This window comes from Synchiropus splendidus, chromosome 7, assembly GCF_027744825.2.
Source record: "Synchiropus splendidus isolate RoL2022-P1 chromosome 7, RoL_Sspl_1.0, whole genome shotgun sequence".
In the NCBI taxonomy this organism is placed as follows: Eukaryota; Metazoa; Chordata; class Actinopteri; order Syngnathiformes; family Callionymidae; genus Synchiropus; species Synchiropus splendidus.
Genome location: NC_071340.1, coordinates 19,794,082 through 19,817,410, shown reverse-complemented (window position 1 = coordinate 19,817,410; position 23,329 = coordinate 19,794,082). Strand labels below are relative to the sequence as shown.

Sequence of the window (23,329 nt, the reverse complement as noted above, 5' to 3'; positions counted from 1 at the left end):
TGCACACAGCGCTGCTTGATATTTTGAGGAGGATCACAGGAAAATGTATGAATTAAAAAAAAACATGCACAAGAGACGTACACCGGATGCGAGCCAGAAACCTTGTGACACAGAGGGATGTGCTTTAACCGCTATACTGCAGTCACAGACTCATCTGCCAATGCTAATCATTCAAAAGGTTTTAGTTACATGTGGCCATCATATGATAGAAATAAATATTTTACGGTGAATAGTTTGTATTAAAATTAAATATGTACCATTGTGAACTTAAAACCATACGGATTTTGGGGAAAGCAAGTCACACTTTTTGGTATATTCTCCCTTCGTCTTCTGGACTCTGAGAGGACCTCACGACTTTGGAGCTCGTCCTCTTGACCATCTTAGGTTTTGAAGATGGTGACATTATGGTGGCATGATGAGACTGGAGGTTAAAGGCTCATGGAAGGTAGAAGTGATACACGTGAGCGGAAGGCGAAGCCAAGCAGTGACAGTAGCCACCAGTCAATCTGGGGCCATGACAGTGGAGGTTGCTCCTGTATCCTGTCCTTCTGCTTCTTCCTCCTTTTTGATTCGTCTTTTTCCCTCTCTTCTCTCACCCCTACTGATTGTAATCTGCAGCTGTCAAGCTCTCAGTAATTGAAAGTGGCTTGATGAATCGCTTAATTACCTTTAATAGCTGATCCAAGAGGAGCTGAATAATGAAGATAACGGAGAATGAAGTTGAGGTTGTGCCGCATCACTCCGTTAATGTCCCCTTGTTGTTGTTGTTGTTCTTGTTTGAGTGTTGCTGTTCTGCCACTGGTCCCCCACAAGCCCGCTTTATTACAGGAGAGGATGGGCCGACGCGAAACCGGGACGCCGTTTCAAACACTCGCGCTCTGTGGAATAACAAGCTCGGATGAAAGGGAAAACAGTGTGAGAGAAGTGGGAAGGAGAACTTTTATTATGCCCTCTCAGCGTGTTGTTAATGTTGTGTGTAATGTGGGTGGAGCCGCCGCTGACACGGCTCGGAGGCACAGTTGTATAGAGATGGCCGAGCTTTAATATCAAGCCATGATGCCCAGCGGTACCAGCAGACCTGGCTCAGCACACGCTGACCCATAAAGCATATGAAAACGCTCCTTTTTCCCGGTCCATATATTATTCATTAATTGGCAAGCTCACCCCCCAGTCAGCAATATTTAATATTGGCGAGCGACTGCAGTGCTTTCTCTATAGTTCACTTATCTTGCAACAGAATTTCTGTTTCATTTCTGCTTTTGGCGTCAAAGATATTACATTTGGGCTGTTTTTTTGAAGAACTTAGTCATCACCCTGGTGGTGAGTCCAAAGCCTCGGTTTGTCTTCGCGTGCCGTCCTGTGTGCCGCACGTTTTGAGGAGCAGATGAAATCTCACCGAGTAGAGATGCTTATCACTGGTCGTGTAAAACAAAACCGCTTTGAAAATATCACGTTACCAGCTGCTGAAGTTGTGTTTACGGTCAACCGTGACCTTTTTGGAATCACACCCTTCAATCTGACCCTCTTGGAAGCATGAAGTCTGGGCTGGTTCTGACCAACGGCTTGTGTCATGGAGACTTCACCTTTGGAAAAAAAAAAAAAAATCTTCTCTATCTCCGTTCTCCCTCACCGACAAAGATCACTCTCACTAGTGCGTTCAAGCCTGTCGTAATTCCCAACGTAAAAAGACAGAGCAGTGATCCTCAACAAGTATGTGGCCACCTGGAAGTAAGTTATTTGTTGTTACGGTCACACTGGATATGCAAGTGTGACACTGAAATATGGACTGGTGCATCTAAGCAGGTGGTTGTCTGAAGTGTAAGTCAAGCAGATGAAGCTGATAAAGTCAACCACTACATACTGTGTAATTTCTCAGGTTTTAGCAGCTTCTTTTTCCTCCTTAAACGTGGACAAATAAATAAAGCTATTTTTCTATCACTATATCTATCTAACACCGTGGCCCGAACAAAATGACCAGGTATGACCTCTGATCATAACTTTCAAAACCATGAATTAGAAAATATAAGAACCAACAACACTAGTAACTTAGGTTGTTGCATGTTTTTTCTTGTGAATTCTCTTTGGTAGATATCAATGGCACTTCACAGCAAATGGCAAATGATTGTATTATTACTGGATCACACATATGTTGTCATCCATTAATGAATAATGAGTGCGTTATGAAATATTCACCCACACAACAGCAGCACGCCAGATCACTAACAACATGCTAATAGATTATGAATCGCTGGTGAAACAATGAAAGCAATGGTAATTTGAGCTACAAAATAAACATAAACATCTCTTTGCATTTTTTTGCAAATGGGATTTTTAAATCACATGAAGTTCAATGGAACCTTCTTAACCTCCGTGAAGCATATTATTGTGTCTTTGACATCACGATTGAGACTCTTTGCTCAGGAGGCGCTTGGCTGGAAGTAGGTTGCTGTTGGCTTGAAGGGCACGACGGAGGTGCACATGTATAAATAACATGCAATATACACACATGCCTGCTGTGACCTCTTTAGTGAAATATAAATGTGCTCAAGTGATATAAATGTTTTCTAGGGCAGGCTAACTCTGCCTCAAACATTGTAGCCGAACCTCCACCGCTGTGGACATCCTGGAAAACCACGTACGTTTCTATTTAAATATATACCGTAACTTCTGGAGAGTAGAGCGCACCGGAATATTAGCCCCACCCACTACATTTAAGAAGGAAAATAGATCATTCATTCATAAATAAGCCGCAGGTGCAGTGGTGCTGTCTGTGCCGTAGGAAGGTCAGTGGTGCACCCCACTTAAAAATGTATGAGGATCACTTCTAAACTAGTTTGGAAAACAGGGTCCAGCATGGACAAACAATGTCGTGAACTTGAATCATGAGCTCCTCACATCTTTTATTGACATAAGTGTTCCAGTCTTATGCACTGGATGATTATGTGTTGCAAAAAAAGTATACTTAACTGTGATTCAGTTTTGTGCCAGGGAAGTCCTTTTTTTCAAGTTGTATTATTAGTCAGCATGAAATTCAATTATTTGTGTGTAACCCTTTGTACCACTTTGACTGATTTTCTCCTCAATTTTTGACAAGATAGTTCCATTTATTAATGAATAAAGACGGCTACGACAACTACTATTGTGACCATTACTACGACGACTACTACTATTATTACGACTGCTAATAATAATAATAATCTAGCATTCATGGGGTCATTTTAAAAAATGTTATTAAAAGATCTTTAAGAGAAACTGAATGCTAAGAAAATGTATTCAGTCCTTTTCTTCTTTTACTTTTTCTTTTCTCTTGTTATTTAATGTATTGACGTTTTCCCCTCTCAAGCAGTTGGGCTCAGGTCATTTCTTCAGGGTGCTTTTTTCACCTTGCAAAAATGTTTGCATTGCGTAAAAAATTCTTAAACATTTAAAACATTAAAATTGTGATGACAACTGTATATTTTAAAGTTTTGATCCACAATTCTTTATTTTGTTTTTATTTCTTGTACAGAATAGTCAGATTCACATAACTGACCCTTGATCTGGACCGAGTTGCTAAGAGACTGAAGAATTGGAAAATGGTTTTGGTTTGTATGTATAAATCGTGTTCTGCAGAAGTTGTGTTTTCAGTAGGAGGAGAGAGATTTTGTTCCAAAATATATCCACAAACAAAGTGACAGGTGACAAGAGAACAAGGGAGGTGGCCGCTACAGCACAGTCCTTGTTATCCAGAAGTAATGGTCGTCTGTTGAGGCAACATTATTGGTGCTTCAGCAGCTAACTTCCAAGTCAATCCTTGTCAGCAGTGTTTAATTGTTGCGGCTCTCCGTTCTCCACTTTCTTCCCCGTGTATTGAAAAACAATCGAGCTGATGCATGATTGTTGTCAACTAAAAGGTTATTCCTCCGACGCAGTGGAATTACACACTAGAGGAGCGCGTCGAAGCATCCATCATGGCGCCGGATCTCCCGGCGCAGGTATTGCCATGTTCGTTCTGACGGAAGATCAAAATGAGGCGGGAGAACAAAGCTGATATTTAGGTTACTTAAAAAAAAAAAAGAACAGAAACTGATGTCCTGTTGTTTTTCTCTTCCTAATGAGCCGCTAACAATCCCCAAAAAGTCACTGATTCTTTGTTGTTTTTCTGCCCGTTGTTTTCGTCCTTCTGCTGTTCAGCTTTTGTGAAAATCAGCAGAATACAATCCCGAGGGAGTCTGGGTGAAAAGAAGAAGAAAAAAAGCTTCATGAGGATTTTTTTGTTGTTGCTGCAACAGATATATCAGGTGACTCCAGAGTCATTGGGGGCCTAAAAGGTCGGCGTCAGGAGGTCACCTTTGACCTGACCGGAGCGCGACAGTTGCGACTGGTGCTAACAGATGCAGGCTGACGCCGCAGTCCAGTCGTGATCACCTGTGATTCTAACACCTTTTCCGCAAAGAAAAAGCACCAGTCGCTTCAAATCATCTTTTATTCAACTTTCTGTTCTGCTGGCTGAGTTATTCATTCTTTATTGTTTTGCTTCTCCGTCCTCCAGACAGTCCCGTGTCACCCGGGCCGTGGAAATGACTTAGTTTTGCGTCTGTGCTTTCGGAAACTGCAGATTGTAGATATATTATCAGACTCGCTGGGAGAGGCAGCTGGAGAGTATGGAATTTGCAGAGGAATTTAGCGAGCCTAATGGCCCAGACGGGATAAATGAAAATAGAAAAATCTGCAGATAGAGCTAAACAAATACAGGAAAAGTGCACTTGGACGGGACGGGCGACATCTTGCTCCCTCGATTAATGAGTGCGAAGATGTCAGGCAAATATTAGCTGATCTGCAGCGAGACCACATGACAAAAACAACGGATGATTAAGCTGTGAAGTAGTGAAGTATTTGAGCCTGCAGTTCAATATCTCCAGGAAATATTTGCTGGCCGACCCCGATCTTTGTTTGTGTATCAGGCTCCAGACAGTGCTTGACGTCCTTAGACTCTCAAACTGCCAAGACTGGACAGCAAGCTTTATCAGAATCAGAATCAGATTTATTGCCATGGTCAGTGGGGAGCCCACTGACTAGGAAAGTGCCTTGGAATAAAATGCATCAAAAAACAAATAAAATAAAATAAATAGAATAACATTACAACAAGGCTGTTCATGAATTTAACAGTCTGACGGCCGAGGGAAAGAAGCTGTTCCTGTGACGGGAGGTTCTGGTCTGGATGGACCGTAGCCTCCTGCCAGAGGGAAGAGGAACAAACAGTCTATGTCCAGGGTGAGAAGGGTCGGCTCTGATCCGACCTGCACGTCTCTGGGTCCTAGAGACATACAGGTCATGAAGAGGTGGCAGGCTGCAACCGATCACCTTCTCAGCAGAACGTACGATGCGCTGCAGTCTGCTCTTGTCCCTGGAGGTGGCGCTGCTGTACCAGACGGTGATAGAGGAGGTGAGGATGGACTGGATGATGGCCGTGTAGAACTCCACCAGCAACTTCGTCGACAGTCGTAGTTTTCGTAGCTGCCTCAGAAAGAACATTCTCTGCTGGGCCTTCCTGATGAGGGACCTGATGGTTGACTCCCATTTGAGGTCCTCAGTGATGGTGGTTCCCAGGAAGCAGAAGGAGTCCACAATAGGAATGGATAAACCAGCCAACATGAGAGGGGACAGAGGAGCTGTTACTCTCCTGAAGTCCATGATCATCTCCACTGTCTTCTGAGCGTTGAGCTCCAGGTTGTTGTTGCTGCACCAGGACACCAGCCGCTCCACCTCCCTCCTGTAAGCCGACTCATCTCCATCTGAGATGAGCCCGATGATGGTGGTGTCGTCCGCAAACTTGATCAGCTTCACGGACTCGTGGCTGGAGGTGCAGCAGTTAGTGTACAGGGAGAAGAGCCATGGAGAGAGAACACAGCCCTGAGGAGACCCAATGTTGAGGGTCCGAGTGTCAGAGACAGTCGTCCCCAGCCGCACACGCTGACTTCGGCTGGTCAGGAAGTCTGTAATCCATCTGCAGAGGGAGTCAGGCACGTCCAGCTGGCGAAGCTTGTCTTCAAGCAGAGTTGGAAGAATTGTATTAAAGGCAGAGCTGAAGTCCACAAACAGGATCCTGGCATAGGTTCCTGGGGAGTCCAGATGCTCCAGAACGAAATGAAGGGCCTGGTTCACTGCATCGTCCACAGATCTGTTGGCTCTGTAGGCAAACTGCAATGAGTCCAGGTGAGAAGCAGTGAGAGATTTCAGGTGAGAGAGAACCAGGCGCTCAATATGTGGCTGCGCTGCTCTGCTACTCTCTACTGCTCTCTCCTACTCGCTGTAGCTGCACTTTACCAGACTCCACTCTCCAAACAAGACAGTCTTTCTCCTGCTACAGTTAGTCATATTTATGATGCCTGTTTCATGCAAAATGAAAACGTATGGTACAAAAGTCGTGTCATTCAAGATAACAATGCTCAGTTAAGTAGGAATTAAAGATGGTACATGTGGAGTCAGCAGTACTTGAAACATAAATAAAAAAAATAAATAAAAAAAGAAGAATTGGAAGTGTGAATAAGAGGTAATGCTGACTTCTGGTTGCATATTTTTACTCCTTCAAAAGATATTTTGCAGAATATAATGCTGCTCACATTTCGTGATTTCTGAATTCCACCATTTGAATCTCTTTTGTTTCTAAGCAAATGTCCTGTCAAACTAAAAGATGCATCAACCGCTTTGATGCCTTTGGCTGTGGTAGTGGTTGATAAGTTAGTTGTGTTGTTTATATTTACTCAGAGTAGATGGTTTCACTTTAAAAGTAATTTGATTCCGCCATCTTTGTTTGCCTTCAGAAGCCGCCAGGAGCCAAAATCATTGCCAGCACCGCCTTTGATCAGATAGTTGCACGCGCAGTTTGTAGTGAAGGAATTATTGCATTTCAAATGTCAAAATTGCTGTCGTCTTTTCTTGGGTCATTGCATGACAGACCCATGTTTTCCTTTAAGAGTTGTAACTCATCCATATAAATCTTAAATTTCACGGTTCATCAGTATTAATGTGTGCTTGGGTTTCACTCGTGCTTTGATCTTCTGTGACACGTGTCCAGCCTTACAGTTTTAGATATGTATAAATTCATTCCCATTTTAGTTCAACAGAAACGGCACGACCTGGTGTGGTTGTTGATGCCATGACCTGTGGCACCACACTGTTTGGCTGAGGTCCATGAGAAAACAAAGGTTATTCATGTCAGGAAACTCAAAATGCGGATTCGGCCAAAGTGACTGGTGGTGAGTCGGTGATGAAGCCGAAAATGTTTTGGTTGCACATCTGATTTGAGAATATATTTTTCACCATAAACAAACTACTTACTCACATGTGTATTAGCAACATATTATCAATTTAATTCATATTCATGAAATACTGCTTAGTGTCTTGTTACGCCTGACTGTATGTTAAATTGGAATGTGCACGGAAAGTTCGCTCCAAACTACACCGTAAGTACTTATTATTTACAGTGAATAAGTCATTTATTTATTGATGATTGGTATGTCTTCCCCAATGTAAAGTGAAAATTAGCCTCTAATAACTCAGAATGGAATGCGTACTTCCTGTAAAGTGCTTGCATCCTCCAGTTTATGGCCCCTGTCCTATTGTAGATATTACTGTCTACGGTGAGCTCAATCCTGACATAGAATCTAAATTTTTGGCAGTAAAATTTCGACACCTGAGAACAGCGTGCGACAGCTTAAATTTCAATAAAAATGAGACATGAATATACATGTATTTCTGCTCCGTTCCACCTGCGCCGATTGATGTTGTATCACTTTATTGTGACATTTTCACAGCCTGTTTACAAAATCGCCATGAAATCTTTTGCATTTGCCGACTGCACACGTTTGGTGTCCGACAAATGGGTTCACTTACGGTGTGGAGGCACTCAGGTGTTGAGGGCAGTGACAGTTGGTGAGGGTCAGCAGGAGAGGAAGCAGCTCCGCCTGGCCTCCTAGTGCCTCCCTCTGTCCGTGGGCTGCTGTTGGCAGACCACCCACCCAGCATGCGTCTATCCATCCCATATCCTATTTGATCCGCCTCCTTGCCTTCTCTCTGTCAGACGGTCTGCAGGAGATGCCATGTCTGAGACCCAGGATTTTGTACCTTCACAGCAGACTGGCTCCGCCCCCTATCCTTCTGCAGTAGCCTTGGCTCAATACCTCCCCCAACAGATCACACTACATTATGTTGACTTCAGTTAAAACAAGACAAAGACATGAAGCAGCACTCACTTCTGGAAAGGGTGAAATCATTGGATTACCGGAATACTTTATTTCAACGGCATCACCAAGCTCTTTTCTAATGATACAAGTCAAATAAATAAAAGATCAGACATGGTTTTTGAAGCTGCTTTTCCTTTTAAATTGGAGTGAGGAAAAAAGTCCACCCACCGAACTCATCATATCTTGCTATCAGTCTTAGCTGATAGAAGAATTTGCTGGAATGGCATGGGTGAGGTTGAGTCTTGTCATCTCTCCTCTGTATAAACCTCGTCCACGGCAGCAGCAGTGATTCACTCAACCCAACACCATTTCTCAAAGTCGTAATGGCAGCAGATCCTTCTGTGTACAGTCGACTGTGTAATGAAAAGTGACAACGCATCACGATGCTTTTAATGTCTTCGCTTGTGGGGGAGCGGATGGGTCTCTGGGCGGAGTGTTTGAATGAAGTGCCGAGTCTTTAATCCTGGTTCTTCGCCGCTGTCTCCAACTGTAAGTTTTATAATTTAATAAGTCACAGTCAAGTGTAATCGCCAAAGACGGTTGAAGATTAAGTGGATTAGAAGCCGTTTTGCGGAGGACACCTTCAATTGGACTCTGAGTAGTAAAGGATGATAAAGAAGAACTGGCTGTTTTTTTTTTTTTTTTTTTGCCTTCAGCGCTGCCTCAGGCTGAATGATGATTTTAATATCTGCTTTTTAACCTTTGTCAGAACCCCAAATCCATTTCAATTTTCCCCGATTTCCTCTTGCTATTAAAATTAATAAGACCATGCGCCTTTTTTTAATTTAATGCACTCGTCTTGATTTTGAAGAAGAGACTTTCTTGGAGACCATATATTTGATTCCTATTCAAATATATACTATAACTTCCGGCACTGGAATATCAGCCTCACCCTTTAAATTTAAGAAGGAAAATCTTGTTCATGAATAAGCCGCAGGTGCAGTGGTGCTGTCTGTGCCGTAGAAAGGTCAAGGTCTTGAAAATGTATGAGGATCACTTCTAAACTAGGTCCAAACGGGCTCCAGCATGGAGACCGACTCATGAAACAAACAATGTCCTGAACTTGAATCATGAACGCCTGTGATTTCATTGGTTTGATGTGAGGAGTCTCAATATTTTGGCAGCATGACGCTCTTAAACCTGTTAAATCCATATCTTAGCCACATCGTTGTATAAGCCTCAGGGTTCATACTGCAAGAAACATTATGTGCAAACAAGGTTTTTTTTTACGATATCATCATCTCTTTGCTACATATATTCCTCCACTTTCATTCCGCCGAGAGACAAAGGTCTTTAAAGGTGGAAACCACCTGTAGTGTTCTGCATGTATTGATGGTGGGGCGTCTCAGTTTCTTTATGTCGGACAGATGTAGTCACAACAACTGACGCATTTCATAAGATAAGCATTTTCCCATGGAGTGTGTCAGCGAGGACACGTGCCCATAGTGATGTGATACTGTTGCAGTAGTTCAGTGGGCTGACTTTTCACTGTTTTTAATGTCAGTTGTCAGTCTGAAGTTCCTGTCCAAAGCCATTTGGGGGCCATTCGCAGTCCTTCATCAGATTCCATGTGGCCCGCAGCATGTGCCGGAGCATTTGTGACTCTCAAATACTGCAAACCTGACAAAATAAAACCACCTGGTACTGATGCTATTTGCTTAATGATAGTTTGAGCACCTCCAAAAGTAATTCTTTCTACTACTTTTCTGGTTTAAAACTTAGCCTAAGCTAAGCTGCAGCAGTGTTGCACTGCATTTTTCGAAACTGCAGCTTCAGTGCTGCAGTTCCAGAGTGGGAACAGGCCAGAGCTGCAGGGTTTTATCTGGAAATGTCAGTTACACTTCAGTTTGTACAGCATCACAAAACCGGACTTTCATTGTTTTAGTGTGCCAAATACTAGAGTAATATTTATATAAAAAAAAAACATTAGGGTTTAGGGCTGGGTATCAATTCTAATTTCAAGAATCGATTCGATTCCGATTCTCATGACTTAGAATCGATTATCACGATTCGATTCGATTCGATCCGATCCAATCTTGGATTAAACCATTTTCTGAGCTGTTGCCATAATCACATGACAAGTTACGCAACGTATTAATACTAGTATCATATTGACATTCAACAGGAAATGAATGAAGGATTCATAGTAAATCATAGGAAAGATGTGACTGCTCATGGGACTGGTGCATTATTAGAAATATGACATTCAAAATTCACCCAAAAGATGCTGCTGTTTAATACTAATGCATTTTTATGTTATTATCAAAATGAAAAAAAAGATATTCTCAGCCACTGAAAATGTAAACAGAGTGCTGGTGACTGACTTCACAGCAACCTGACGGTCATTGTGCAGTATGTGAACAGTTCTCTGTGGTCTGTAGTACGTACGAGAAGAGGTCCCACTCCTCATCAATATAGTGAGTTGTCAGATTCGTACTACCCTACTTCTCCTCTACTTCTCAGCTCTGTTCACCTTCTGCTCTGGAACTGCCCTCCTGAAAGTGCGGCAGCTGGATCCCTATCAGGCCAGCTTCCTCTTTCTCTTCTAGTCCCACCTTCAGCCGATGTCCATTCACTGCACCAGCATCACGCTGCAGAGTCAACCCACCTCACCAGCATGTTTACTTATACTTTGAAGGCTGACAGTTCATAAGGCTCTAAAAAGGCCCACTTCACTTTTTATGTCCATGTAAATATTTATTCGGTGCCTGACTTTTCCTCACTACATCTCCTCCTCGCTCCTGTTTATCTCCTGGCTATCTTACCAATTAGCCTGCTTTGTTGACCTGGTGATGAAGAGGTTGGATCAGGTTGTAACACTTCAACCTGCAAACATAAGCAAACAGACTGTAACAGCTCCACAACAGCTCCAGGCTTGTTGCTGTCGAGTCGTGAGCTGAAACTAAGTCGTCAGCGATTTTCTAATTTCACATGAAACCCAAATATATCGAGTCACTCGTGCGGCCATATGTGTGTACAATATTCCTCAGTGTACTCACTCACTTTGTATATTTTTGAGTACAATTATTTTGTCCGTTGTGATCAAACTTTAGGTTGTTTAAGACAGAAACACCACTATTATCTACATAGAAAAGCGTCAACCTAAAAGTTTTCAGAACTCTGTATAGACGTGTGATATGGCAGGGATACACAGTATATTCGTGTCAGACGTTTCACAAGCATGTTTTCTCAGTTGAGATGATAATATGCTGCAAACATTGTGGTCAGTAATGAGGCCCGGTTCCTGTTGTTCTCTTTAATTGCCTTTAAATGAGCCAACACCAACATGGGAGTCTTTATATTCAATGAGGTGATCTGTTCAAACTCACTCTCAGCACAGAGTCGTCGAACAGCGCTGAAATAAATGTTAAAAACACACATGGTCGTCATTAATTCCTCCATCCCGGACTCACCACAAGCCACAAAGCGTCTCTCCAGCGCCGCTCCCCCTCCGCCCCTGGCTCCAGAGCCGTCGCTGGTGTCCTATCACCGCCCGTACCGGCGACACGCTGAGTCAGCAGAAATGCGAAGGCCGAACAATTCCGTGGATGAAGGACTGGACGATTTGCCTGGCAGCAGATTCCCCAGTCGAGCCTGAAGCCATCCAGTCCTCTCTGTTATCTGTGCAATTATTCTCAGTGAGAGATGAAGACGAAGAAGCCCGAAGAATAGTCTCCGATCGAAGGTGGAGATTTTGTGACCTCACTATTCCAGAGTGTGTTCACAGAGGTAGAGACTTTTTATTCGGCACTTTTGCGTTTATACACGCAACGTAAAGATGAACTGAGCTCTGTGGCCGTTATTGTCTCTCAGCGTTTATCTGAATCTCTTTTTGGGAGCTTTCTATCTTCCGTAAACACACTCCCCCGCTTTTCCTTCAACTTCTCTAATGGCCTGTTGTGACCCCGCGTTGATTTGGGTGAAGGACACAATCGTCACCGAGTGATTAAAGCAGTCTATTTTGGTTTGATAATGACGTTTCAGTGACTGTAATTGTGCAGTGTGAACAGAGCAGATGGAGCATATTTTAACAGCTGACTTGTTTTGTTCAAGAAGCGCTGACTTGGCACTTGAATCTTTTTTCAATTATAAGTTTCACCCTGAAAGAATAACCTTGTCCTGCCTCCGTATTCTTCTCACCCCGCAGGCATCATTCACCAGATGAAGGGCGACTACGAGACGGCGCTGAAACTCCACAAAACCCACCTGGCCATCGCTCAGGAGTTGAACGACTACGCTGCTCAGGGCCGGGCGTACGGCAACATGGGCAACGCCTACAACGCCTTGGGGGCTTTCGACCAGGCGGTGCGCTATCACCGGCAGGAGCTGCAGATCTCCATGGAGGTCAATGACCGGGCGTCGCAGGCGTCCACACACGGCAACCTCGCCGTGGCCTACCAAGCCCTTGGTGCTCATGACCGCGCTCTCCAGCACTACCAGAACCATCTCAACATCGCCCGCGAGCTCAGAGATGTCCAAAGCGAGGCGAGGGCGCTGGGGAACCTTGGGAACTTCCACTGCTCTCGCGGAGAGTTTCCTCAGGCTGTCCCCTACTACGAACAGTACCTCCGCCTGTCCCCTGACCTGCAGGACATGGAGAGTGAGGGTAAAGTTTGTCACAATCTCGGGTATGCCCACTACTGCTTAGGCAACTTCCAGGATGCCGTCAAGTACTACGAGCAAGATCTCGCACTGGCCAAGGACCTTCATGACAAGCTGAGCCAGGCCAAGGCGTACTGCAATCTCGGGCTGGCATTTAAAGCCCTGGGGGACTTTGCAAAGGCTGAGGAATGTCAGAAGTACCTGCTGTCGTTGGCGCAGTCCTTGAACAATGCACAGGCTCGTTTCAGAGCTCTCGGAAACCTGGGCGACATATTCGTCTGCAAGAAGGACGTGGCCGGAGCCATTCAGTTTTATGAGCAGCAACTGGCGTTAGCTCACCAGGTACGCAGCGCTGCTCTTTCGTCTTTGCATCAAGAAATGTGTTTTACCCAGAGACACAGTAGGTAGCTTTGGTGACTGACTCCCAACGGTTCTTCTTCTCTGCACACGGTGGGATCTCATCCTATCAGGGGCAGCACCTGTTCTGAGGCCTTCCCACACGATGCACACTGGAATCACTTTTTAATTTTTAAAAGGATTTTACACTCATTCAGAGATGGCAATATTGTTGCCTTTGAATGTGTAACTAAAACTTCCAATGATTGAAACTATGGCCGCAAAAAACTATTCAAAACCACAGTTAAAACAGTGAACAGTTAAAAAGTAGCAAAACAGCACTCAACACAAGACAAGTCGCATGTTTGTCAACCATGCACGTCATATGTGCCTGCCCTCATTTTCGCAGCCCACTAGATGGCACTCTCCCCTCTAGAATCTTTGGATTTGAACAACCATTGAACCTCAAATTATTTTTTAACCAAGAGCACCACCTGCTGGGTTCTTAAAAGAAAGACACTGTTTCATGAAGCCTCATTTGTCCATCACTACAACCGAAAATATTTTATGATATTTAGACGTTGTTCTATTATATTTATTTAATTTTATTCATTTCTATTCATTACATACAGTTTTTCCAATTTTCTCAACAGAACATGACTTGCACCTGATTCTGCTGCTATTGGACTTTTCAATGATAAATATCTCTGCGCTGATCACATGGTTTCATGTCATTTCACAACATTTTGGTTTGTTTGCATGTATATGTTTATTGAACACAAATGAAAACAGTCATTCTGAAATCAGTAGTCAACAGTCATGAATGACTTCTATTCCTTGAATGGGCTCCAGAACCATTCATTCTGGGAATGGCGTGTCCCGAGATCAAAAAGGTTAAGAGCCCCTGGTTAAGAAAAGCAGTGTAGCTTCACCAATTTACTGGTGCTGAGATTTGGATAAAAAGAACGATACATTTGAAAGTGCAGGGCTGGTGGAATTCTGGATTAACCACAGTCTCTCCTCTGCTTCAGGTGAAGGAACGCCGGATGGAGGCCTGCGCCTATGCTGCCCTCGGCGCCACCTACAGACTTGTACAGAAATACGACAAAGCTCTGGGCTACCACACCCAAGAGCTGGAGGTTTACCAGGAGCTGGGCGACGTGTCGGGGGAGTGCAAAGCCCACGGCCACCTGGCCGCGGTCTACATGGCTCTGGGGAAGTACGCCATGGCTTTCAAGAGCTACGAGGAGCAGTTGGAGCTGGGACGCCGGCTCAAGGACCCCGTGGTGGAAGCTCAAGTGTACGGGAATATGGGCATTACCAAAATGAATGTGGGCGTGATGGAGGAAGCCATCGGCTACCTGGAGCAGCAGCTGGCCACTTTGCAGCAGCTGAGTGGCAATGAGGCCGTAATGGACAGAGGGAGAGCATATGGCAACCTGGGAGACTGCTACGAAGCGCTGGGAGATTTCGAGGAAGCTATCAAATACTATGACCAGTACTTATCGGTGGCTCAGAGCCTGAATCGGATGCAGGACCAGGAGAAGGCCTACCGAGGATTAGGAAACGGACACAGGTGAGCGTTTCTGAAACACGGGATTCGACACGTATACAACCTCGAAGCACATCTCACACGTGCCTCTCATCTCCTGACCGGCCGTTGTCGAGTGCATATGCAGTGCTGCTTGAGATGAAGCCTTCTATTCTTTTTAAGCTCTTGATCCAAAAGAAAGTTGGCGATTGTTGCCGCCAATGAAGTCTGTTTGAAGGCAGCCTGAGAGGCTGAGCTCGGTCCCAGTCTGTCGAAACTTACTGTTCATTTATGAGTGAGCCGCGTTTTAACAGACTCTTTTATTAGCCATCCGTGCTACGTCAATATTTCAACTGTACTGCCAGACGCAGAGGCTGTGTCAGTACTTTCAAATGGGTTTACACTTGATAATATGCCTTTCAAAGGATGCTCACTTAGCATCAGCACTAAAGCAAAGCTCCTTTATGATTTTATTTACAGGCCAAATACTGTTTTTTGTAGGTTCTCAGACGTCTTCATACAAAATGTCACTCATTTAAGTGGAACGAATATTCAATCTTGAAAAGTTTTTCTCCTTTATTCCAAAAAGCTGATGTGAAAATCCCATTAGAAATAGAAGTGAAGTGCGCTTTTTTATGATTCAGAAATTAGATTTTTTTTTTTTAAGTCATCGTTTCTTTTTCTATTTTTTCTGTTGTGGCCACTTTTGAGTTTCGCCATTTTCATGCCCATTGTTCATGTCTGATAATCTGTGAGAGGAGTCTTCTTCCTGAGCTTGCACAGTTTTCCTCTGAATACTCTGGTTTCCTCCCACAGGTGAATCGAACTTGAGTATAGTATTCAAAAAAAGTTAGAGCCCCTGCTATTTATAATCGAACACAGTTACTGTGAAGTTTTTCACGTGAATTTTCCCCATTAACGCAAGGAGTAGACTGTAATTTTGATAGTTTAAATTAATATACTACATTGTTCCGTCGTCTAGTAAGAGTAAAGAAGTAGGGGTGACCTGTGTACTTTGTGACACTCGTCCCCATTTCAGTCTGCAAGTGATGTTAACAATATTTATGTACAGTAAAATGAGGTCTAAGTGTTAGAAGACATGCACACTCAATTGCATGTTGCTAGGCAACAACCGTATGTGTCAGGGCTGCTGTCTTCTGGCGACGCTGTGCTATACTATTTTGCACAGGGATTTTATGGTCAAAATAGACTTAAAATTGACGTTTTAAGAGTGGTTTTAGCAATACATGAAACAGGTGTAGTACCAAAATAAAATCCAGTGAATGAGTCTTCATCATTTTGTGTATTAGTTTTTTTTAAAATTATTATTAATCATGTTTATTGAGTGAAATATCTCAGATCAAGACCAATTTCCACTGGCTTTGTTAAGAATTTGCACATCGGCAGAGTGTCCTCCCTCTTGGTAAGCACTTCAGCTGGTAGTATTTTTCTCCGTAAAATGTTCACTGATGTCTTTCTTTTCACTCATGAACCTGACTCCGCCAATCTGTTGATTATCTAAGCGCAGCGACCTTGGCGAAGGAGAACCTTCTGTTGTGCAGTTTTCGTCATTTATTTTGTGCTACATTAGATAGTGAGCTGCTTAGAAGTTTTAATTAACCACAGTTGCCTGTGAAGAGATGGTCTCGAGGCAAAAAACCGCCATGTGTTCCCTGAAGTTGCATGTGGCGACCTTACATCATCTTATTGAAACCGCTCTGCTCCTTTTTGCTTGCTACTTTTCTGAACTTTTTGGTCCAATAATTATTTGAAAAAAAGGTTTTTTCTAACTTGAGATCAAGTTCATTGACTCAACTTCTCTCCATGTCTCTGCAGGGCTATGGGAAACCTTCAGCAGTCACTTGTGTGCTTTGAGAAGCGCCTGGTTGTTGCGCATGAGCTCGGTGAGTGCGGAGGAAAGGCCCAGGCTTACGGCGAGCTGGGAGCTCTTCACAGCCAACTGGGTAACTACGAGCAGGCCATCTCTTGCCTGGAGCGTCAGCTGGCCATCGCACGTGACACCCAGGACAGACTTCTGGAGGGCGACGCCAGCTGTGGCTTGGGTGCGGTGTATCAAGCTATGGGAGAGTATGAAACAGCGCTGCGGTGCCACCAGAGCGATCTTGAAATCGCGGAAGAAGCCGGGAGCCCCGCGCGGCAGGCCCGGGCGTACGGAAACTTGGGCCTCACGTACGAGTCGCTTGGAAACTATGAGCGGGCGGTCGTGTTCCAAGAACAACACCTGAGCGTGGCGGCTCAAACAAATGACTTGGCGGCAAAGACTCTGGCCTACGGCAGCCTGGGAAGGACACACCACGCACTTCAAAACTACTCGCAGGCCGTCATGTACCTCCAGGAAGGTGAGTGAGTCGCGGGCAAACTGCCTTTTGTTACCAGTGCTGATCGGCTTAGACTTCCTGAATTCATGAATATGAAATTCAGAGCCTATTTATCGCTAAGCTTTTTCCACATTTTGATTCATCCATGTGTGTGTTTTTTTTTTTTGGTGTGGCTTTTGTGACAGTGACTTCTAAGTGCAGGTGGGTATTGTCTGGCCTATTGTGCGGCTGTGTCATATTTTTACTGCATTTAGGCATTTAAACAAAACTATCAAAATTCATGCGGAAGCACTTTTCGCTGTTTACCACGAGCTGCTGGTCACAGCTCTGTATCTGCTCTCCTCAGAGGGCTCTTTGCAGAGAGCTGCCAACAAATCTGCTCGCACCGCTGCCGACAGACTCCTGCTGCTCACGTGTCAAAGTCTCCGGTGGATTATGGGAAAATAAAAACCGCAGCGCACCCTCTCAAAAAGTCATTATCTTCGTCCAGAAAGTGTTCGTCACAGTGGATGTGATAAGTGGCGAGTGCATGAATGTGTGTGCGCTAAATGTGCGTACCACCTCCTGGTTTATGCCCACTGACAAGCTCATTCTCCTGCTCCCCCGCTGCGTTATGACCTTAGCTCTGTTTGAATCCCGGAAAATTGCCGCTTCTCCACCCTGGCTGTGGTATATTTCACCCGGTGGGGAGCTCATGCAATACAGGGCGACTGTATCTCCTTCACCTCCAGTCTGCCTGCTTTAGAATAAGCCGCAGTTTCCGTCGACAGGCCACGCTGCCGTCCTCCTGTTGTCCCCTACACTGTCTTTGTCTTGTTTGACACTGTCCTCTCCTCACTCCGATAAAGGACTGTGGCAATGACAACACTTGTCAGACAATTATTTCGAGCCAAGCTACCCAGACCGACAGACTGGCAAGGCTCTTATTTCCCCTTTCAAGTCTTTGATCATCTCTTCTGCATCTCTAAAGTCCAGTGTCAAGAGGTGTTTCGTTGGATTCCTCTTTGAAACAGATGCAAAAATAAACGCAGCCCTGTCGCAGGAACATCGAATGTGATCTCATTCCACCTCAGTGGGCCGAGGTGTGCCGACTGCCTGGAACTCAGACGCAGAAAAATAGTAGCGATGGCATTTGTTGGTTTGGAACCAATTCACAATTTAAGACATGAAAAATTCAACACTTCAGAGCACAGATCTCATGTCAACGCTGAGATTGATCCGAATCAGAATCAAAATCAGCTCTCTACTACTACTACTACTACTACTACTAATAATAATAATAATAATAAAGAAAAAAAATAAATAAAAGACAAATGAATTAAAAAAAAAAAAAAAAAATAATGGAAGTTACTAATAAATAAATAAACCACAAACAACAAAGGCTGTTCAAGAATTCATCAGTCTGACAGCCGAGGGGTAAAAGCTCTTCTTGTTACGGGAGGTTCTGGCATGGATTGACCATAGCCTCCAGTCGGAGGGAAGAGGGAGAAACAAATGCCACTTCATTGAGCCAGTCAGCACCCAGGATATGGAACTCAACAGATTTCATTGATCCTGTCCACTGTCTCTTAAAAGTATGGTGCACGTCTGCGCTGAGATTTTCCCACCAATACTCCTCCAGATGAGCTTGACAGTGTTTCTTGGGAGTGGGAAGTCTGGGTCTCTTCACTTGGACTGCTGCCTCTGTGACCCAGATGGGTAGATGTCGATCAATAAATGGAACGTGTTTAACACAAGCTGCACTACTGCACAGTGAGGTACTGGTGAATGAGCATAGATTCATATTTTACATTCACTATAGTGATTTGTATCTGCAGAAACAACAAGCTACTGGCAGGTTTAACATTTCCTACCGTGTCCTTTTCCTGCAGTCTTGCATACATGTCAGAAACCAGTTCCATCACAGTGACAGAACCATTACAGTCCAGTAAACTCCATTAGAGCGCCGTCGTAACCAGTAATAGGATCCAGTGGATCTTGGATGATGTATAGTGGGGCCATGCGGCAAGTTACATATTTTGATTTTCCACATCTGGTCAGAAGAAAAGGTCACCGTAAGTCATGCGTACGAGCGAGAGCGAGGGTGTCGGGCTATTGTTTCCAGCTCACTTGTGGCGTCGGCTCATGAGATTTCATGGTGTTATTCTCCTCCATGTGTATGTGGTGTTTGCACATAATGCCCCTGTCTGAAGCCAGAGGTGCGTAGGCCTCGGGGGCGGTGAAGATTCTCTGGCCCAGCTGTCAGGCGGGCTGTAAAGTGCTCTCCAGCTGCTCTTCAGGGTGCAGCCAGCCTCGGCCAGCTCCTCATGTCAGCGGCGGCTGCTGCGTGACTGCGCCTGCGGGGCAAACCGTGAGGCAGGCGCGGTGACAGTGACAGACACTGAGTGATTCCGAATCGGGGAACAGACAGAATGAGTTAAGAAGGAAGAGGGATGGAGGGAGAGAGGCAAGTCGTCAAACAGGTTGAGCCATAATTCACGTGTATTATTTCACTGTCAACTGGAGAATAAAGAAAACATGGAGAGGCTTGACACCCAGGCTTGATCATAAAGAACTATCACAGAGATGGGGAAGGTGTGTACGTGTGCGTGCGCAGATGAAAGGCCTCGTGCTGTAGCTGAGATGACTGCAGGGTGAGACTGTCATCCAATGAAAAGGATAATTTAGATCTGTTTCCTCTCCCTTGCTCCAGCGCTTAATGAGCCCTAAGCAGTGCAGAGTCCCACAAGCGCTGCCACCACAGTCAGGAAGAAACAGGTAGACACAGCAGGGGAGGGGCCCCGAGGTGAGGGGCTGAATACAGGATGTACTGGAAGAAGAACACAGAAGTGAGTGTGCGAAGAGATAAGGCCGGGACAGTGGCTGACTTTAAAGCGTGTCTGTGGAGGAGTCGCCGAGTCTGCACCGTCTTCTGGGTCTTGGGGGAAACGGCCGACTGTGTCGGGTCACAGTCTGTGTTCTTGGCTTATCTGGTCCAGCCACGGACTATTTTCCAAGAACGCTGAGGAAACAGTCGGAGTGGCTTGGCCCATTTTCTCCGGTGACCGAAAACTGTGTTCGGACCAGTCCGTTATTTGAGAGGAGGTGACATGCCACTATCAGTGAGAGTCAGTCATGAGCGAAAATCTGGGGAGGCGGGGGACTTGACCTGCTCTGTACTGAGCTGAAGTGTGAAAAAGAAGGAAGTGCAATAAAAGGGTAGATAATCTATGTATTTATCTGTTATAGAGTATCTCAATATCTATTAATCAAATTTTAAATGTAGAAAATATGACGTAAAATCCAGAAAAACTATCTACACCCATCACTCATGTTTAGAATTTGTGGTTGTTTTTCTATTATTGTCAGTTTCCTAGTTCAGTCTTTTCCTCTGTTTTGGATGTTCAGCTGTGAGCTTATTAAAACTGCAGCGGTATAATGCATTATATTACACATATTTACTGGGAAATGGTGATTTCAGAGTGTTTACCGCTGTATAAACCCAAATTGAATCTCAGATTTTGCACTTGTATTAAAGGGGCGTTGCTAGCTGAGCACTCACATCCTTGCGTGATATTGCTTTTCCACCGCCGCCGCATTGTTGTTTTTATTCATCATCGTCCTCCATGGAGTGGCATTTTCATCTCGGTAATTGGGCAGAACCAAGTCCTCGGCTGGCAGGCGGAGGACACGTACAAAGACGTGACATATGCTTCACTGCTTGAGGGATGCGAGTTAAAAACAAGCGCGTTCTCGCCAGGTGATGCGACGCACTCACACACACACGTTACACGCTGGAATCTCCCGCAGCTCGCGGGCAGATCTCAAAGTGTCACAGAGAAAAGAACACAAAGTCGACTGCCCACAGCTTGTTATTAGCTCGTCGATGTCTGGCAAATATTTGGAGATGTGTTCATGATGTTGTTTGGCTTCTTTTGCGAGCATTAAGCATGTGTTTGTGTTTGCTCAGCCTGTCGATCCGCAGCATCGATTACCATGCAGTCCGATTATTCCTCCAGCAGCCTCCCTCTTTGTGTGTGTTAGGGCCCCTGCACAGGCAGCGTCTTACTATTGGAGGCCAAATACCTAAAGCTGTTCTCTGTCGGAACATCGGGAACATGCTATGCCCACATCTGTTACTGTGAAAGATACCTAAGAGTCTCTCTCTCCCTCCTCTCTGCCCCTCTGCCAGGCCTGCGGCTTGCCGAGCAGCTGGCACGGCGTGAGGAGGAGGCGAAGATCCGCCATCGACTTGGGCTTTCTCTGTGGGCCAGTGGGAATCTGGAGGAGGCCCAGCATCAGGTGAGGCACCTCCTCTTCTTTGCTCCACTTACATTTACTTACCCTGCACTACACCATCTGTTTCAGCAGGGTTCAGAAGGCACTTTCTCAAAGTGGGGCATCACCTGTGAAAAGGAGGCTTTCAAGGGGCCTTCTGTAGTAATCGAATCTCACGCGCCTGTAGAGTAGCTTTGCATCAAAGCAGCGTTTGCGTTTCTCCAGTTAGAGTGAGAAAAACGGGTGACGCTGCGGGTTCCTAAAAATATTCCGCAAAAATTTAGGGAGCCCTGTTTCAACTCATTCAAGTGTGAGTGCACACCTTATTTGTCGTAGACTTATTTTGTTCCAATAAACGAAGACACAAAACATCCCGACAGAGATGCTGTGAGATCTGTCATCGTGACCCACATACTAGGGACTGTTTTTTTCATTCCATAAAGTGTATTTTGCTACGTATTGTATTCACCTCAATGACGCTGAGGGTGTGTATTCCAGCAGAGGAGGATGCAGCACCAGTCTAACCTGTAACACACTGTGGTATTTCCACCAAAGTGTCGGCTGAGAAACGTTCCCTTGGCATCTGTCAGATGTTGGTGCCCATCAAATATCTCACTTACTGTGTACGATTAATCCAAAAAGATACTGGTGTTTATGTGTCCAAGCATCCAGTATTAAAACCACAATATCAAACACTGGACGCATGTGTCCACTGGATGTCACATCCTTCAGTCGCAATTTGAGTTTCCTTTTTACTTCACTTCAAATGAAGGATTTGATGGCACTTTCTACCACATGCCAAACATTGACATCAGCAGGAGACAATATTTGTTAAACTGACGTTTGCCAACCATGTGTTCTACTTCCTTGTGATTGACTGACATGTATTGGTTATTGCTTATTTGCCAGCGCACCAAAATCTTAATGAACTTCTTAATGGACACTTACGCCTCACGGGAGCATCATGTTATCATTTATAGCAAAAAAAATCAGTGCATTAATGAAAATTTTTTTCACCCTGTCACAATGAGTCCAGGTCTACTCCCTGGTTTCATATGCTTGTCAAACAATCTGCTTGACAAATACAGTATTTTGTGAATAACAATGTTTTGCGTGTGACAGAAAGTGACATTGAATCCTCCATTTCATTTTGTTGACTCATTAAAATGTGGGACACAATCCACGAGTGGTTGTACGTACGACGGTAAGAGGAAGAATCCACAACACGACAAAGAAAATGGAATCCATCATGCTGATACAGTACCTTCCTGTGAAGCGTCCTCAGGCCTCAGAGGCAGCAGCATTCAAATCTTTTTTTTTTGCTTTGATAAACTCCCACAGTAGGTACAGAGCTCCAACTCACCCTCTCTGACTCATCATGTTGACTGGTCTCTTCTAACTTTAGACCATTTGCCAACCAACGACAGCTGGAGTTTGTTTTGAACGTACAGTGAGAGGAGAGGACTAGATGAAAGAATGGTCTCCAAAACCGATGCAATTCACCATTCCGTCGTCACAGAGTCTATAGAAATGTCAAAAATACCCCTCTGCTTCAGAACCAGATCTCATCTCTGAGGAGAGATACAACAGTAGTAGAGAAGTATTTCTCTTTTCGTATTGTTGGTTCGCGCTTCCTGTCCATCCTGTTGCATCTTATATGTGTTTCTTAGACTGGACATTTCATTGCTACTACTATGTGGTGCAATGATAAAAGCTGATTCATTCTTAACCTGTTCGATCTAGGGGCCCGCCTTTCTCTGAACAAACGGACCCGGGGCCCATTCAAGAAATAGAACTGATTCATTGCTCTTGATTTCCTTCGCGATCTAATAATCTACTTACACATAAGCAACGCAAAACCTTGTGAAATGACATGAAACCATGTGATCATTGCAAATATGTTTGTCATCGAAAAGTCCAACCAGCAGCAGAACCAGGTACGAGTCATATTCAAAGAAAAAAATACACTTGATGCAAACTGTTGAGAAAATTGGAAAAACTGAATATAATTCTGAATAAAATAAAATAAAACCATTTCT

The 23,329-nt window shown here is 44.5% G+C and overlaps 1 protein-coding gene across 3 annotated transcripts in view; it reads left to right on the top strand.

Moving 5' to 3' along the window:
* ttc28 (tetratricopeptide repeat domain 28) overlaps positions 1-23,329 on the top strand; it is a 222,976-nt gene that overhangs the window by 177,521 nt on the left and 22,126 nt on the right. For all 3 annotated transcript variants that reach the window (XM_053870004.1, XM_053870003.1, XM_053870005.1), the window contains 4 exons: positions 12,373-13,169; positions 14,195-14,739; positions 16,531-17,054; positions 21,205-21,314. In XM_053870004.1, coding sequence (XP_053725979.1) covers positions 12,373-13,169; positions 14,195-14,739; positions 16,531-17,054; positions 21,205-21,314 — 1,976 coding nt within the window. The remainder of the gene's footprint in view (positions 1-12,372; positions 13,170-14,194; positions 14,740-16,530; positions 17,055-21,204; positions 21,315-23,329) is intronic.